At 49.4% G+C, this 17,574-nt stretch overlaps 2 protein-coding genes across 5 annotated transcripts in view; both read left to right on the forward strand.

Moving 5' to 3' along the window:
* Positions 1–1,681, forward strand: part of NAT1 (N-acetyltransferase 1) — a 33,701-nt gene extending 32,020 nt beyond the window's left edge. For both annotated transcript variants that reach the window (XM_075689325.1, XM_075689327.1), the window contains exon 8: positions 1,188–1,681. In XM_075689325.1, coding sequence (XP_075545440.1) covers positions 1,188–1,274 — 87 coding nt within the window. In that variant the 3' untranslated portion in view covers positions 1,275–1,681. The remainder of the gene's footprint in view (positions 1–1,187) is intronic.
* Positions 1,682–1,771: 90 nt separating this feature from the next.
* LOC142579286 (sodium/potassium-transporting ATPase subunit beta-2-like) lies at positions 1,772–16,113 on the forward strand. Of its 3 annotated transcripts, none has more exons than XM_075689329.1 (5): positions 1,772–2,988; positions 8,003–8,074; positions 10,891–11,117; positions 11,873–12,180; positions 12,715–16,113. In XM_075689329.1, the coding sequence occupies exons 3-5, from the start codon at positions 11,079–11,081 to the stop codon at positions 13,313–13,315; spliced, it is 948 nt and encodes a 315-aa protein (XP_075545444.1). In that variant the 5' UTR covers positions 1,772–2,988; positions 8,003–8,074; positions 10,891–11,078; the 3' UTR covers positions 13,316–16,113. The 3 variants fall into 3 exon arrangements, with proteins under 3 accessions (XP_075545444.1, XP_075545446.1, XP_075545445.1); XM_075689331.1 differs by lacking the exon at positions 1,772–2,988 and adding an exon at positions 3,463–3,623; XM_075689330.1 differs by lacking the exon at positions 1,772–2,988 and having other exon boundaries at positions 7,628–8,074.
* Positions 16,114–17,574: the final 1,461 nt, after the last annotated feature.

The raw sequence follows: 17,574 nt of genomic DNA on the forward strand, positions 1-17,574 counted from the left end.
TCACAAGGTCACCGTGCACAAAATATTGCATATTTAGTATAGCTTGCAGTAGTTAGAGTAGAACCTACTCGCCACACTGCAAAGGAAAATGCAGATAAGGACAGGGTGGCTAATATCTGCTTAGCGAGTGCACTTTGATTCTTAACGAGGTGCATGTTTTTCTGCATCAAATATATTGAATAAATATTTTTTTATGGAAAGAGCGTAGATTATAATAGCTAGGAGCATAATTAGAAGTTGCGCTCATGTGCTAAAACTGCTGAATGCGCCTCTGACCGCTTCTTTCACAAGTAGTTATTGGCCGTGTGACACAACTGCAACTTCCTTGAAGTCGAACTCACTTAGGTAGTCTCATGTTCACTTGGAGTTCATGGATGGCCATGGGACACAAATATAAGCAGACTTCAGATAGGGTTGACGTATCTGGGATCTGGTTATCTTGTAACCACTCTAGAAAAAGAAACTGTGGGTTGACCATGTGTTATGAACATGAAACATTTATCAAATAAAACACGTAGCAATAGTCTGCAACTAAGGACATAATATATAGTATAATTAGTCTTAAACAGAGCGGGTTGCGGGTGCCTGTGTCATCGCCGTCTGTCGTGCCGCTGCCAAGTGCCATTATCGTTTTTTATGGGTTCAATAGAAAAAACAAATCGCTAATTTCCATGCATACACATCTTTATGTTAAGAAAAATTTTATTCCTCCTATTTTGGTAATCGGAGATTTAACCTGAGCAGTTTACCTTTGCAAAGCTTATGGTCACTCTGGGATAGCTTTTTTGACTGTCACTCACAAGATGTTGTTTGTGCATTCTACTGCGCTTGATATTCTGATTTTCCTCCAACTACCATCGTGAATTGGATGATGCCCCATGCCTGCACTAACCCACTGCACCAGTTCATCCTGTGGGCCAAACGTCTACAGAATAAATAATGCGGAACATTTCTTGCTGCTGGCTTAACATGTAAAACGGCTTTCTTTGACAGCTCTTGTAATAAGAGCAGTGCATTGTTGTCATCAACCTACATGAAAACTTCCGTTGCAATCGCAGAGAACACTGCATTGGTTTTGCTTTTTCATTATGCGAAGGTAGTTTTGGGTAAATACTGTGAATGAGAAAGTGTGGTGAGAAATTAAACTACTGCATGGAAATTGATTTTTTCTGCTGCTCATTGTGCAGGTGAACCAGTGGCTAACCTGGCTTGAAGAGGCTGAGGAAGAGGAGGAGGAAGATGAGGAAGACTGCTCGGATGAAGGAGACAACTGATGTGCTACCGGCAGGACTCAATAAAAAGCGAGGCGGCAGTCGGAGAAAGACACTCCGCTCTCAAAAGACAACAGCGTAAAAAGAACCCTGCATCCTCTGTTCTCAGCTCCCCCACCTTCACTTTTTTTTCCATTGCGTGCCTTTCTGTTCCAGATCTGCCACTCTTTCCTGTCCACTCACTCTCTCAAGCCCTTGCGCCTTTCTTAACATCCTCGCAGGGCAGGAACAGTCACTTTTTTAAAAGAAAGGCAAGCAGTTGAGGCTGCAAGCTGAGCTCTTTTTAAACTGGAACGCATTGTTTTGATCTTAAAGCAAGCAAGGACTTCGCTGGTGGGGCACCCACCCGTGCATGTGGGACAGCCCTACTACGATTGGGATGAATAAAGCTTTCCTTTTTCTATCTTGCAGAGCTCTTGTTCTCTTCCGTGGGGTGCTTTATTTTGCAAGGCAGCTCCACAAGCTGTCTTGCATAGCTGGCACACCTGTGACTAGTTGCACTGCTTAAGGCATATAGTAACAGCCAAGTCCTTAGAGCATTTCCTCTGCAACACTGCAACAGCTGGCAGGCAGGTCTTACGCTTTAATAAGACAGTTGCAAGCACATTGGGGGCAGCTGTCTGGACCTCACTTTTGCTTGCGTAGCACAGTGGCAGTTTGGCTGCAACAGCAGTGGAAATCGGGACTAGTACTTGGAAGCATGAATGTCAGCCATCGGTGTTATACATGACGTCTGCACACGAATGCCTGTGTGAGAGGTACTATCTTGCCAAGTGCATTGTGTACATGGGCCAGAAGTTACTATCACTCATTATGAAAAAATGCAGGATACTAATGTATCGCACACTTCGGTGGACATTTTTTAATAGTAAATACACGGCTGTAGCTGTAGAAATATTGCTAAAGATGAGTTGTGCTTGTCCAGGCTGCAGCTTTTTTCCCAATTGCTTGTGCGACATCAGCTGGTCCTGTGACACTTGGAACATATTCCTCACAACTTCAGATTCCTTTCGTTATCTGCTTGGAGAATCTGGCTTGAATCTTGGACGTGCTAAGGGAAAATCTTTCCAGGCCAGATGTGCTTTAATATTTGGTGCAGCTATACATGTAATGTTTATTGAGTGTGGGTATAATGTACAACTTGCTGGAATAAGAAAAATTGCACATATCTGGGAAAGAACTTGGGAATGAAGGGTTAAACTAGTTGGTGCTAGGTAACTGAATTCCTATGAATTGAGCCATGGTTTGATCTTCTGGCAGCATATTTTGCTGAAGTCTTCACAGTAGCATTAGCAAATGAATTGCTTTAGTTCCAGAAGCCCTAAAATGCTTCACGTGCTGAACGAATGTACGAGACTGCGTTCGCTTTTTCTTTTTACCTTCGGTCAGTCTTTCGCGCATATCTGACGTACTTGCGCTGCAAGTTGTACACACAATGCGCGTCTGGTCTACCCAAAATCCCGTCGTTGGGTGGAGGTTGGGGATAACGGCTAGCGACTCCCATGCTCGCCCCACGCTGGCGCCCGCGTCGCGTTTGGGGAAGCGCGTCGGACGGCGCATGCGCGGGCGGGCCTCCGGGTGAACGCCTACCTTCGCGTCGCTGCTTCGCGCTGGTGTTGCCGCTCCCGCTTGCTTGCGTTCGCCGTAACCCAGTGCTCGCTGCGCTGTGGCTCGGAATTACTCCGCCATGCCGTACACCATGGACGTCGCCACTCAGGTGAGCCTCGGCCGAGCGCTCGCGGCAGACCCGAGCCCCCGGAGTCGCGTCGGGGAGCGGCCACAGCTGTTCGCGTCGGGCCAGAGCCGAAAGGGCACGCGCCTGCTCGGCTGCTGCGCCGCAGGGCGATGGCGTCTCGGGAGTCCGCGGATCGATGCCCAGCTCTTCCGCATCCCACCACGTTTCGCGGGCGCGCGCTCAGCCCCGAGCTTCGCCCCCCCCCCCCCCCCCCGACTTTCCTCTCTTTCCCATTTCGGTCGCGCGTTTGTATTTTGGAGCTCGCGACGAGGTGGGAGCGGCTTGTTTACTGCTGCTGGCATGTCGAGGGCGCAAAAGGCGCGCCCTAGTTCCCTCTCGGCGCTGGGCGTTATAGCTTGGCGCGAGTCGGGCGCTGGACATCGTAACAGGGGATGACTGAGGGGGAGAGAGCTCTCTGGACCAGTCTTTTTTTTTTTTTTTTTCTTGTGCTACCCTTGTTCGCGACAGAACGAAGTGAGCAGCGGCGCGGAGAAAGACGTATCTGAATGCGTCACGATATTCAGGGCCCGATGACGTCATGGCCCAGTTGAGAGAACGTACTGCAATGATGCGTGCCCCGCTAACCTTGACTGATTAAACGCGATCGCTTCACGGTGGTAAGCTTTTGAGTAGCCAGGACTTGGGCACATTCGAACAAGTGAGCCTGTTTCTAGACGTAGATGGTGTCGCTTTTTGCGGCTCGCGCATTGCTCTGCGCACTGGTCAACTGCTTTTGGTCGACGCCCAGGCGCCCGGTCTCAAAGAACGTTGCAGCGGCAGTTCGTTTCTTCACGATGAAATATGCGCATGATATGTCGTGACTCGTGTTGTCCTTAGCTGCTTACAATACTAGGTTCCATCATAATGCAGCAACACGCCACCTACGTTTGCCAGAAAACCGCAAGAATGGACGCAGTGATTGCTACCTCTGCCTTGTAATTCGTATACGTTGAGAGGACAACTCGCTTTCGTGACTTCGTTTCCTTCTGTCACGTTTCGTATTAGAAGCTCGACGAGATTTATGATCTCGGAACTGTAATGACGTAGGAATTCATGCGCATTTCAGAAGTTGTAGACCGTTGGCTGCAGATGCTAACCGTTGCCGTCGCACCGGCTCGTTCTAATGTGAATCGTGAACATAGCATGTTGACGCCTGCTATTTTAGCCTATAGTTGTGGAGAACACGACCAAGTTAGAGATACTGCAAGTGCACAATTCAAAGCACAGATTTCATCTGCAGAGATGTCTAGTTCTTTCCTTCGCCCCCCCCCCCCCCTTGCCAGAGACATTCCTTAAAAGCGACCTTTTGGGGCTCGTTTTGTTCCCAAGCAATAACGTACCCTACGCAATAGCTCAGTGACTATGTCGTTGAGCTGCTCAGCTCGAGGTCGCAGGTTCTACGCATCCCGGCTGCGGCGGCCGCATACAGATGCGGGCGGAATGCAGAAACGCTCGTTTACAGCGCGTTGACAGTTTTAAATCACCCCAATCGGTCAGTAATAACCCGGAATCCTCCACCTACGGCGGGCGTCATGATCAAATCGTGATTCTTGCACTTGAGGCCTCAGTACTTAATCGTCTTTTAAATTTCAATCCCTAAGCAATAATGGCACACTACCTGCACGACGGTTGTCGGTACTGTTTTAAATAGTCAAAGTTTTGTAACGTGATCAGCACCCGGTGAGAAACGACTCGTAAAGAGCACGTGCTACCTTTAGATGGACGACTTTTGTTTATGCCGATTCAGAACGTAATTGAGCGAATCATAGGCACATGTAGTGGCTGTGGGTAGTTAACAGTGCACGTGAAGCATTATCTCGCCAGTCTATAGTTTCGTAGTCCCATCTTGGACTACAGAAAGACGAGCAGGAATACGTTTCCTGTCACAACTTGTGAAGCTTGAAATACGGCGTTATCCCTAAGCCTCTGCGATATCTTAACCAGTTTTCCCTGCTAGCTCAATCAAATGGTTGCTGCATTGTTAGTAAAGAGCTGCGGAAGATCTTCCTGAGCCACGCGATAGGACATGTAGATAGGCCCTTGACTACGCCTTAAAGACGTGAAACTTCATGCACATGAAAGAAGCGACCTCGCGACTTCTGATTTTGGTCGAACCATTTTCCCGTCTCGGACTTGGGCCGTCTTTAGAAGAACAACGCGTCGTATAATCGAATTAATTCCTTAATTTACTCACATCCGTAGTGCAAAAAAAAGCAAGGGGGCGGAATTGGTGGGACTAACTTGTCAGTGTCAACTCACCGTGGTGTGAAGAGCTGCCTCGCTATGAAGCCTTTTGGAGGGTCTCGAACCAGGGAATCGCATGTACCCGATGAAATCATTCGTGGTCGCATAATAGTAAGGTCTCTCAACAGAGGTAACTATATACGATAGCCCTGCATCACTTGTATCACCTTCTCCAAATGATGTACTTTTAACCTCCTGGGGAGTTTCATAGGGCACTATAATAAAAAGCTTACGACGATACTGTATACTGTGGGCGCTATAGTAATCATATGCTTCAAGCTCGCACGAGGGTTGACGGCACGAGCTCAAGACGTTGCTAATCGTTTACCTGCTGTGTTGATGGGTATTTCCAACACGTACAAATGGTTTCAACGGGTAGTCATCATCACCATCGTATCGCAGGGCCGTACCTTGCGCTTTCTCAACGAATGCATTATTCGAGCTCTGTTTGGGTACGACCTGAGTGAAGAGGCATTTCTCGCTGCGTACCGCAGGAGAGCGTCATCTTTTTTCTTCAATATCTATCCATTCAGCATCGCAGAGGATGGTAGTTAACAAGCATTTTGCTGAAGCCGAACGCAAGTGTAAATTTATCCGGATAACATTCGTGCATGGTTATCTACCTGGGTCACAGTGTCGCGGCACGGATGCTTCAGGAGGCATTCTCTTCAAAACGAGCCGGCCGGACCCTTCGAAGTCATTCGTTCTTTCCTCGGCTCCGATGCGAACAGCACAACAGTTGCAGCATATGGGGTATGTGCTGTGCGTGCATCTGTCGCGGTAGGCAATCTGTGGTTCTAACCATTGACTGAAAATGGGAGGCAGTGCAATCTGAAGTGTTACCAATGTTCGCTTTTAGGCCGTCATTATGGAGCCCGAGAAGTTCGTGTCACATAGTCAGCATCAAAGCCTCCAGAGAGGCCGGACGCTTGTCCACCCTCGACAGAGTGGGCGCGTGCGCACACAATGACGTTCGGTGAAGAAAGACGCCATAAGTATAGCTCGACTAAGGACGACAGCGAGCTGGAGCGTTCCCCGGACTGGCAGCGTTGAATTTCAGGCCGACATGTTGTAACAGCGGCAGTACATATCAGCCGATTCGTCATATGTGTGCCGTCTCCAGCGGCGCGAGCTCTGGCGTAGACTGCCATCCTCCTTTTCTGCTAGAGGGAGCGGCGGGAAACAAGGAAGCCTCTCCTTCCCGAGCGCTTCACCACAGCACGCATAAACCTTCAGACGTCTCCAAAGCTTTCGTGCAACCAAGTTGCGGGGTGCGTTCATCACTCGAGCCTCGAGAACTCATAAGTTCTCACCAACTTATGAGTTCTGGGCATGTCATTTGCAACGGTAAAATAAGAATTTCGTTAAATTTGCAGGGCTGTTGCGGAGGTTGTGAAAGTATAGGCGATGGGCGACATTGGGAAGGTAGATTCGCTAACGGTGTCTGTTCAGCAACGTGTGTACGCGAAAAGCCGGGCCTGTCGGCACGTGCTATCGCGCGAGATCTTTGAGGCTGCAGGTGGTTTACATGCTGTGCTGGGTCGCTCGGGAAGAAGGACAGCCTTCCTCATTTCCCTCTCCTCCTGTGGTGGTTTCGAGGAGCGGCTTCCAGCACCGCTACAGATTTGCTCGTTAACGGCTCTGGTCTCCACAGAATTGCACAATGAAACTACAAACGCTGTCAAAATGCCTTCCCTGCAACAAATAGACGAACGCTTTAGAATCTTTGAGCTAATCGTTTTCACTGACGGTCATCGTCGAATGTTTCCATAGCATTTTTGTGTCCTCTTTTTGTGATATATATATATGTATAGCTTCTTTGTTATCTGCTAACTCGCCAAAGAAAACGTTTTGCGAACCCACCTTATTCGGGTCAAGTCGGCCCGGGAGAGAGGACCGAAATTTGGTCAACTTGGAATTACGTGGGCAGAGGTATGGAGTCGGCTGGGTCGCATTTGGTCTTCCCACTGGGTTCACTCCCTCGACTCGCTTGGCAAGACGCTTACATAAACGTAGTCAGCCGGTCGGTGTCAGCCCGGCATTTAACTAGCCTTACATGAATTAATCGTATGTGAACATGAGGGAGCAGAACGAATGACCGTGGGTGAGGGATACTGCTGTCAGACTGGTAAGTAGCGCCACTTCTGGCGCGTGCCTGCGCCTCGCTTCGCTTGAGTACGATTTCGCGCCTCGGTGTCAAACGGGAGTCGCCATGACCCAGTCGAAAACCTTCGCCAGGGCGTTGCGTCATGCCCTACCGGTTTTTCTTCGCCCTCTCATTTCGCGCTGCCGCTGCAACGGGGCCACCACCCCGAAGCGTCGCCCCCCCTCCCCCCTCTCTCTCTGTGTTGTCCGACACGTGCGGGCTTCTGCGCTGCGCTGGTTTCTTTGGCGTGGATAGGAGAGACCACGAGCTGCGCCGTTCCTCCTCCGGCGCGTTTGTTGACGCTCGCGCCGAGCGTGCCACGGTCGGACGAAACCCCGACCACACGCCTCCCTGTTTTCTTATATCTCTTTCTTTTTGCCTGGTCCCCCCCGTCCCCTCTCCTCCCACCTCCGGACGCGCGCGAGGAGGCACGAGCTCTCGGCAGAGCCGCGGACAACGAGCCGTCGGCAGTGAGCGCTGGTGCTTCTGCGTTTGTGTATCGGTCAATCCTCGTGCGGATGTTGGGCTTGATGCTGAAAATCCGAGCTGCCCCGGATGGTGGCTGACCGCAGTGTCGTTCGTCGTTTGCTTGTCGCCGTTTCGCAGGTGCACCTGAACGAGCCTTCTCCCGTGGAGTGTCGAGATGTGGAGGTTTATTTTTTAGTGATTCCTTAGAGGGTGAGTAGCATACGCTATTAACTGCCTGCTTTTTTTTTTTTTGCTATAGATCGAGCCTCGCTCCGAGAACTGTGCACGCGTATATTGTAAGATCCCCGCTCGTTATATAGGTAACCGTCTATGCAAAGTGAATTCACACACGCTTTACATACCACCCGCCCCGCCCACCGTTAAAAGAAATGAGGTGGTATGGATCCGAACGGCGACATACCCGTTCTCTTAAACGTACATCAGTGACCTTCGTGGTGAGGTATATTACCCACCCAGAATGCACACTGTTGGCGCGACCACCGTCCACTGAGGCCTTGCCGTTAGTTACGTAGTCGCAACTCAGTCTTGAGAGCTTGGCGTTTACGCGTCACGAAAATGGCATTTTTGGGAAAATAGAGCGCAGCATTCTTCCTTGCAAGAAGTGTTGTAACATATAGTTGCGGTGGTGTTTGTAGATCTAGGGGTAATGCGAATAGTTCTTGCCTCAGATTTTCGTTCTTGCAATTTTTTTTTATGATTTTCATGGTGAATAAGACATAATGTACCACATTGTTGTGCATGTACTCTGAGCTGTAGTGTTCTCTGTCCATGTTCGGCACGCGTCATTAACTTTCAAAGCTAAATTTACCCGTGTCCAAGTGATACAAGGTAAGCTGTTCTTATACAGACTTCGAATGCGCGTGTCGGTATCCTGTGTTCAGGGTTTCGCATTTCGTTATGTACGTTTTGGAAACTAGACACCATACAGAAGCGCGCACTTTTATTGTTATTGCCGTTGACACTTGTATCTATAGGCCGCAATCGGCCACTTGCCGCTTCTGAGTACAAAAGACATTCTATACAGATGCGCTCGAAAGCGGACAATGACCCCGGACAGTGACCCCGGTGCCCCTTTTGCCGGTCACGCGAGGGACAATATCTCAGGCAATGGAGTTCGCGTCTCTCAGCGATCATAACGTTCAATGAGCGAGGCATTCAAACCGTTACTTGTTCACGAAAGGTCGCTTTCTTTAAAAATTAATTTGAGCGGAACGTGGAGCGACAAACGAATAACAGGAACAAACTGGACTTGTGCTGTTCAGCTCGAACAGTGCATTGCAAGCCAGTTTCCTCATTTTAGCCTGTCTGTGTTGTTTTAGAAATCTGTATTTTAACACACACACACACACACACACACACACACACACACACACACACACACACACACACACACACACACACACACGCACACACACACACACACACACACACACACACACACACACACACACACACACACACACACACATATATATATATATATATATATATATATATATATATATATATATATATATATATATATATATATATATATATATATATATATTAATGAGCACTTATCACTGCGGTCATTTCAATTCTGTCGAACGTTCGCGTTATTTCTCCTGGGTTTTGATGCATGTCGCTAGAAGGTGTAGTTGAAGCGATCTGTTGCACACGTCTCTTCTCGTGCTTTATAGGTGAAAGACACTTTGTGGTATGGCTAGGGCGAGAACTGCAATCGCGATGGAGCCCCGCACATTGTAACACGGCGTGCAAACGGACGTTATTGAAAGGCTCAGGGCGCCGCTATATTCGTTTGCTATAACCGATCTCTACCAGAACTGTAATCACACCGCCCGCAAAGCTATTGTTTTTTCGAGCTTGTGACCACTTCCTGGAAGCAATATAGTAATAGAGGACGTAAGCGAAAAGTAGTAACGAGGTATTAAGATTGCAGTCGCTATAACCACGTCTTCGGAAGGGCATAACATATGGGCATAACAATGCCTGCACGGTTTTCATTGTTCACGCCAATAGGACGCGAATTAACTTCAGAGCTTACTTTTCTCTTTGTCATGGGAAAAAGAGCGGGGGGGGGGAGGAGGGGGGATGTTTAACGAATAATGAAGGTTAAAGGCGCACATCAGTGCGCTGCTATGCCGGGCACACTAATCAATAAGCAAATACTGTAGATTACTGAACACACTGATTATGAAGGAAATAGTATTGTTTGAAGGTCTGAGAGTAATTCTGAAAATCGAGAATAAGAATAAAGAGACTTCTGCATACATGGCGCGCGACACCTCAGCGATGGTCACTGCGTCACCAAATTGTGCTCGTGGGGCTTTGAAAAGACACCCACGGAAAGGGGTGCCCAGGATTGGGTAATGTATTAAGCATGCAAATAAAAGGAACACTATCATGGACAAAAGAAACGCATTGACGACGTGTATCGAAGGACGACAGCGTTTTCCGAGAAGGGTGGCATACCAACTGAGGTTTGTGGGACAGGTGCGGCATGTTACACTACGTCCAGGCAGCGTTCCGGCTTTTAACACGTGGATCCTACATGGAGAGTTTAGGAAGCAATATGTTATGTAGCACGAGATTGCATTCGACGTTATCACTCCCCTAAACCAGCGTAGAGGAGATGAATGGCGGCCTATCAAAGTAATATAATGGCTGCCAAGGGAAGGAAATGACATGTCCAACTAGGCGGCAGATAATGAGGTGGCGTGATACATAAGACTAGAAAACTAGCAAATGGGCCGGCTGACGCAATACAGTATTAACGTTTGCATATCGTTAGGAGAGAGACCTTCGTCCTGAAACGTCGTAAAATAGACCGATGACCAAATTATCATGACGATGATAATTATGCTGGCGGGAGTCGACAGGTGTGGCGAAACCAGCGGGAAAAGCGAGAACGTGTCGTGTCGCGCAATATGCATGCACAATCACAAAGGTCGAGAATGTGCTGCCTCGTGTGACACAGCCTCTGTCCCGTGCGCGTCACACAGGCGCGGCTTCCGTGCGAGCGCCCTCTGAACCGCGCACACCGTCGCCGGCGCCTGCGAGTCTCCGCGAACAGCAGAGGCAGCGGCCCGGCGGGCCCGCGACCCCGGGCTCGGAGACAGCGGGGCCCGAGGAGCAGGCCACAGCGGCGCCCCCGCAGGCCGCCGCTGTGGTTGACCACAGCAGGCCGGCTATGGCACCACCAGCGACCGACGCACATGAGCCTGAGAAGGTCTGTCTCCCATTCTCTTCCTTGATGTTTTGGGTATTCGCTTTTATATTCGCTCCGTTTCCGCAAGACGGAAGAAGTCACTCGCGCAAGTTACCGAGGCCCGAGCTGTGCCGGCGGCGAGTGTGCTTGCGAAAAATGAGTGGCCGCGAAGAGGAGAAGACGATGTGTAGCTCGCCTATACTTGCCTGCCTTTGCAGTGTTCGACCTGAGTGTATGCAGGGGCAGTCACGCCGAAGGCTGGGAGAAACAAAGATGGGAGGAAGGGAAGGAGTTTGTTCATTCAGTTTCTCCGTTTCAGATGTCACTGGTTTCAGCTAGATTGTACGTAACCACTTAACAAAGCAGTGCAGAGGCCCTGTTCATTTCCGCAGTTGACGGACCACGATGTCTGCAAATACAAATGCTATTCGCAATGGGGAGGCTACGCCATCGCTCTCTCGTGGCCACTGCACACACTGCTTTCCACCTTCAACTAAGACCGCGACGGCTGTCACTAAATACTCTGTTTGTTCTCTGCAACAAAGGCTCAGCCGGCGTAATCAGTTCCGGATATGGCTGCCGTACGATTGAATGTGGTTCGTATAGACATGACTTTTTTGAGGGACGCTTTTCGGTATACCTTCTGTGCATGACATGTATGGCGAATTCGTGATTATTAACGCGTCGTATGGCCTTTACAAGTATACGCGACAATGTTCTTCGGCCACTCTGAAGACCGAGCCTATGACAGCGGGAGACTCTGCTGCGCGTGACAGGTTCCGCTACGCACAGTCTCGGCAACTGCCGATGGTCCCGAGGATGGCGCTGCGACGAAGGCCGATGGCGCCCGATCCTCCGACCAGCAGCAAGCACAGCAGGAGCAGGGGGGCGCCTTCAGCCTGTGGCTGGCCAAGCCGCGGGTCATGTGGTGGATCGCCGTGCTGGTGGCCATCCTGCTCGTGGCGGTCGTGCTTATCGCCACGCTGCTCTCCACCGGGAGGGAGATCGACGACACGGTATGGACGGACGACGCCTCCCTACTGACAGTGTGGCCACGGCCCAAAGGGAAGCACCGAATGATCTGGTGAGGAGAGCGCGCGATATTCTTTCTCTCTCCTTTACCGCACGCTGAACGTAAGGTGATAACGAACCTCGGTCTGTGTAGAATCGCGGCCCACAAGCTCCAAGAGGAGGAGATTACGCGACCCCGCACCGACTCAGCAGATTATGTTAAAACAGCCTGAAGTTACGCTTGCGTAAACCGCAAGGCGTTTTATCGCGGCCGTTTATGTTCATCACTGCATGAATACCAACTTCAGCACCATTTTCTTTTTCTTGACCTCGTAGCCATGACATCCAGGGGAGGCTGCTCTTAACTGTATAGAAAGTGTCTCGGGGCATGCTTATCCTTCGCGGAGTGCTTTATTTCACATTGATACAGCGCGTGCCAGCACCAAAGAGACCATGCAATTGAAAAATGGTAAGGTGGATTCTCAGATCTTGTGTTATCTTTCCCTGTCGCGGTCGCTGCCCATTTCATAATCGTTTGACATCGGTAATAGCTTGATTTGCACATCTTAGTGGTCTATGTCGCATCTGCAAAAACCCGCGCTCGCAGGTTCCGCCACGGAAGCTTGCCGTACGAAGGTCGCGAATGGCCCGAGCTGACTGCGCAGCTCAACGGTCTCGTGTCGGCCTACGACCCCGTGCGCGCGTCGCGCAACTCCAACGTAACCGAGTGCTTCGGCCGGCGGCCGGAACACGGCAAGGTGTGCCTCTTCGACATCCGCGCCGTAGCTCCCGAGTGCACGGCGGCGCTAGACTTCGGCTACAAGGAAGGCAGTCCCTGCGTGTTCCTCCAGTTCTCCAACGTTCTAGGCTGGGAGCCTGCACCCATCGCGAAGCACGAGGCGGCGCAGCTGCTGCCGGCGGCCCTGCTGCCACTGCTCAAGCCGGACCTCGTACTGCTGCAGTGCGAGGGCGACACCGTGGTGGACCGCGAAAACCTGGGCGGCGTGGTGTACACACCGTACCAGGGCTTCCGCACCGAGTTCTTCCCGTACACGGGACACAAGGACTACATGGCGCCCCTGGTGGCCGTCCAGTTTAGGAAACCCTCGACGGCCATAGTGATCGGCGTCCGCTGCCGCCTCTGGGTACGAAACCCGCCGCCGGCGAATGCCTCGGCCGAGCTCTTCTTCAACTTGCTCGTCGACTGAGGCCGTCTGCTCGGCGTCTGCGCGGCCGGCTGCGACCACACGGGGGCGCCCTCTTGACCCATTGTCTCTGCCATCAAGTGCGCAGACGTAGCGCTACTGGCCGCTGAAAAGGAGCGATGACCGAGTCTCCTGAGCCAGCCCGAGGTCTGAGTTGAGAAAAAACGTTCGTCGGTTCGCGTGGATGATTGAGGGAAACTTAAACCGAGCGTTGCCGCACTTTGCGTTGAGCGTTGCCCTGACATTCTGATACGTTACTTGAAGGGTGTTTCGCTCTGACGGGAAGAGACCAAAAATTGGTGGGTTTGAAGTGGCTATAGATTTTTTTCTCGATCTCTCTCTCGCTTCTATGTGAAATCTGCGTGTATACCACAAGAACGAGAGAGAGACAGATCGGTCACGTGTATAGTTTGCAGCTCAGTAGCAGCAGATCTACGTTAAGTGCGGCAACATTCGTTGCTTTGTGGTCATAGTTGCGGAGACTGACATCTTTTTCCGTGGCATTGTACCGCGGCCAGCTGGCACGTTATTGTTGTCATTGAACGTTACTGATACGGCGTCAACGATAAGCCAACAAGTGTCTGAGCATTGTATATGCCCGCAGCAGGTTGCGTTTGCGTCTGTGGCAGGGCTAACAACATGAGCGGCACTGCGAATGCGCACTTTTGCCGACCACGTAGAGTGCTGGAAACGGAAACGCATTCTGTCGCAAGTTTGGGTGCCGTCGATGGAGAGTTGCAGGGGAGTGTTCTGGATCAAAGGCAGGCAGACCACCATTGCCACTGCTGCCATTTTCACATCATGCATGGTGCACGCTTAGAGCATTGGCGATCTACATGGACGTCAACCCCAAAGTTTGTACTTGCTTTCATGAAGATACGATGTACGTCTGCAATAGGGGGAAAATTTGTTGGGTTACAAACTTTCACGCGAGACAGTTGGGAAGCAGAGCTTAAGTGATTGCGTTGTTAAGGAATAGGATGAGTTGTGAAATGTTATGGTATGAATTGTATTGCGTCGTTGCAACTTGAAAATAATCTATCTGTGCTCTGTTTTTTTTTATTTCCATGATCTCGTTGAAGGAAAGAATTTGAGATGGTGAAAATCTGACGCTGAACGCTGCTCAGAGAGAACCCATTGAACTTGATCATTGTTCCATTAGATGGCTGATTTTCCGTTCAGTGTACGCGAAACTCATCACGATTAGTTATGCTGTTTTGCTGATATTAGATTTGATTGTATCCTTGACTTGATCCAGTTGGTTGCCTGAGAAAGGCGTTCTAAGCTTTGGTCGGTGGCGGAGTGTGCAATAGAATCAGATGAAAGATCGGTAAGCAGGCAGAGACTTTCGCTCAAAGTGAGTTATTAGGAAGCGGGCTTAGGTTTCGATGAGGGTCATTGTTACAAGGTTATGGTCTGGCGAGTCGAAGCCGCTGTTTGTTTTGTAGGGCTGAAGACTGAAGCCTTAGACTTTTTCGGAGAGTCGCTCTCATGTACTTCATATGCCACACTGCCATTCTGTTGAAGCCCCCACAAGTAAAGGGTAGTTTCGACGTCATAAGGGTATGCAAGGGATGAAATGCGCAATGGTCACATATGGCTAACGTTTAGCGGTTTTCAAGAAGCCCTGAGGCAGGTTTTCGATTAACGAAGTGGTGACGAGATTTGCTTGAGCCTTTTTTCACTGTCATTTTTCCTCTGATTGTCACAGGTGCTTTAGGAAGCAAAATCGGTTAGTTTTCCCTGACAATGATTTTTATTTATTTATTGTTTTTTTTTTCTTGCAGCATAGGAACATTTAGAACTGATGGCAACTGTACGATGTTAAAGATGAACAATTTCTGTCTTTGTTCAAATATAAGGCGGATGGTAGCAAGTACTATGAAGCATTCTTTTCTAATGCAAAAAAAAAAGAAAGTTTAAAATATTACGATCATTCGCCTGCCTCACACCCCTTCACCTTCGCGTCCGCTGTCATTTTTGCTTACATTTATGTAGTCCTAACGGTTTCTTGAACTCCATGAGCTACAGCCGCGTGGCAGCAGAAGTAGGGGTTCCGGCTGAAGGGTATCCGTCAGAGATAAGCCGTTCGGTGAAAGTAAAGAAACAAAGAGTGACGAAGGTGTCGGTGTTCTTTTGTGGGCTCATTTATTGTTACGCGCGTCCACACGCTCATCGACGCATGTGTTACTCGCAGGTATATTGTGCACAAAGGCAGCGAGAAGGGTAGGGCGGGAAGGTGAGGGGTTGTTCTCTTTAATCGTATAACAGGACAGCAGTTTAATTACCCACCTCTTTCGCGCCACTTCTTTATACTCGTTGTGAAATACAGGTCGAGTCTTCTTTTGAAGTCGCGGACCATGTATGTACGGGGTATTTTCCTCCTTGACTGCACCAAGTTAACAGCGAATCTTCTAAAGAGTACTTGTGTTTTTCAGTGATGTCGGGGAAGTTCTTTGAAGCGGCTCCCACGTCGAGTAAGTCTGTTGTCCTTGTAAGCATGAAGACGCCCTGAAACATCCTTCGTCGAAAGTGCAATGTTTTCTTTTTTTTTTTTACCTGCGAAACTTTCGTTCAAATGTAGCCATTGCAAGGTGAATGCATGCAAGTGGAGCGACCAATGCACCCGGCTGCCAGATGATGAGACCTGGGACTGGGAGCTGTAATGTTGCGCTAGCAGTCTGACAGGAGGACGCTGTCAGAGGAGGAGCAGCGACCGTTCGCGCATCCATATTTTGGTTACTGCGTGTTTGACAATAGAAACATCAATACACTGCTGACACCGCAGCTGCAAACCTCCAGTACTTGTCTAGTGTGTGATTCGCTGTGCTGACTCTTTCATTTATCCACAAACACATGCGAACATGGGGTATGAGGCTATGACCTTGGACAGCTGGTTCGCAGGACTTGTGGCGCTCGGAATATATGTCGTGGCCGAGGAAAAAGTGTGTACAGAAAAAAAAAAGTGTGGGTAGCAGTCGGAGGGAAGACAAGTCTGAAGACGACGGCTGACATTTGACCAGCCGAACCTCTTTTTTTTTTCTTCAGATAATGGTTACGTATACGCAACTGTCACCTGTTTCTCATCTTTGCTGAAATTTGTTTCTGGTGGTGAGCTTCATATTTCTTTTCTTTTTTGCACAACGAAACCGGATATTGGTAGCTGTGATCTCTGCACAAAAGTCAGCGTACTAGCACAAGAAAACAGTCGAGGCATCGCGAATGGTTTCAGAAACATAGGAAAGGGCCGACAAGAGTGTTTCGGGGCAACTTTACGCCTATTGACGACAGTAATTGGTGTTCATCAAAATTGCCAGCTATTTAACATTAGCAAACTATAATTACCATGTTTTCTTGCCTGATACGACAAAAAGGTTTGCTAGATGGGGATTATGATTCGCTTAAGTTTCCCGACTGAGCGCTACTGAGCGCAACCACGTTTATCAAAATGTTGAGGCTGATCATGCCTTCTGGTTTTATTAAATTATCTGGCGCCGAACGAGGGAGAAAACACCCAGTATACAAATATTATATATATATATGTGCATTTTTAGCTTAGGTGCTGCACGAAAAAGAAAAAAAAAACAACGTATTCAGATATTTTTAGCGCCAGTTGAAGTATAGTAGCGGTAGTTCCCGTTTGAGGATGAGGCGTGAAGAACGAAATTAACAAAAGGCGCTTGAACAAAACCATATTTCTGATAAAAGCACGTCGAGTGGATCTATATTTTTTGCGCTTGTATATATATGAGGAAAATTGTGCGAAGGGGAAGACGACCGGAGCGGGGGGAGGAATCAACCGTTGTCCGGTTTTTCGCTCACTTTCGAGAACACTGCACGCACACCCAAGAGCGACGAGTCGGGCAGCGCGACCTCGCTCACCGAGAACGCTCATTCATTCTGCGCTCACTGTTCTCTACGTGTAGCTGTATTTGCGCGTGTGTGGTTGTATGCATACATGTACAACGTGGGTCGTTGTTCTTCGGACTCACGTGCATTGCACTGTGGAGTTGTGGCTCTAATGCGCTTCGCTATAGTTTCTGTGTGGCTCGTTCCTTTTCTTTCCTGTCCTACAGCAGCCCAAGGAGTTGCACCCTTGCACGGGCATGAAAACTGTTGTTTGAGGCACGTGCGCGTGCATAGAGGGCGCTACAGCGGTTTGTTTACTTGAGGCCGCACTTGGCGCGTACACAGCATTGCCTCGGCGCCCCGTTATCGCAAACGAATCCTGTCTTGCTCAGTATCCATCACTTGTCTTTGCG

This window comes from Dermacentor variabilis, chromosome 4 (genome assembly GCF_050947875.1).
Source record: "Dermacentor variabilis isolate Ectoservices chromosome 4, ASM5094787v1, whole genome shotgun sequence".
NCBI lineage: Eukaryota > Metazoa > Arthropoda > Arachnida > Ixodida > Ixodidae > Dermacentor > Dermacentor variabilis.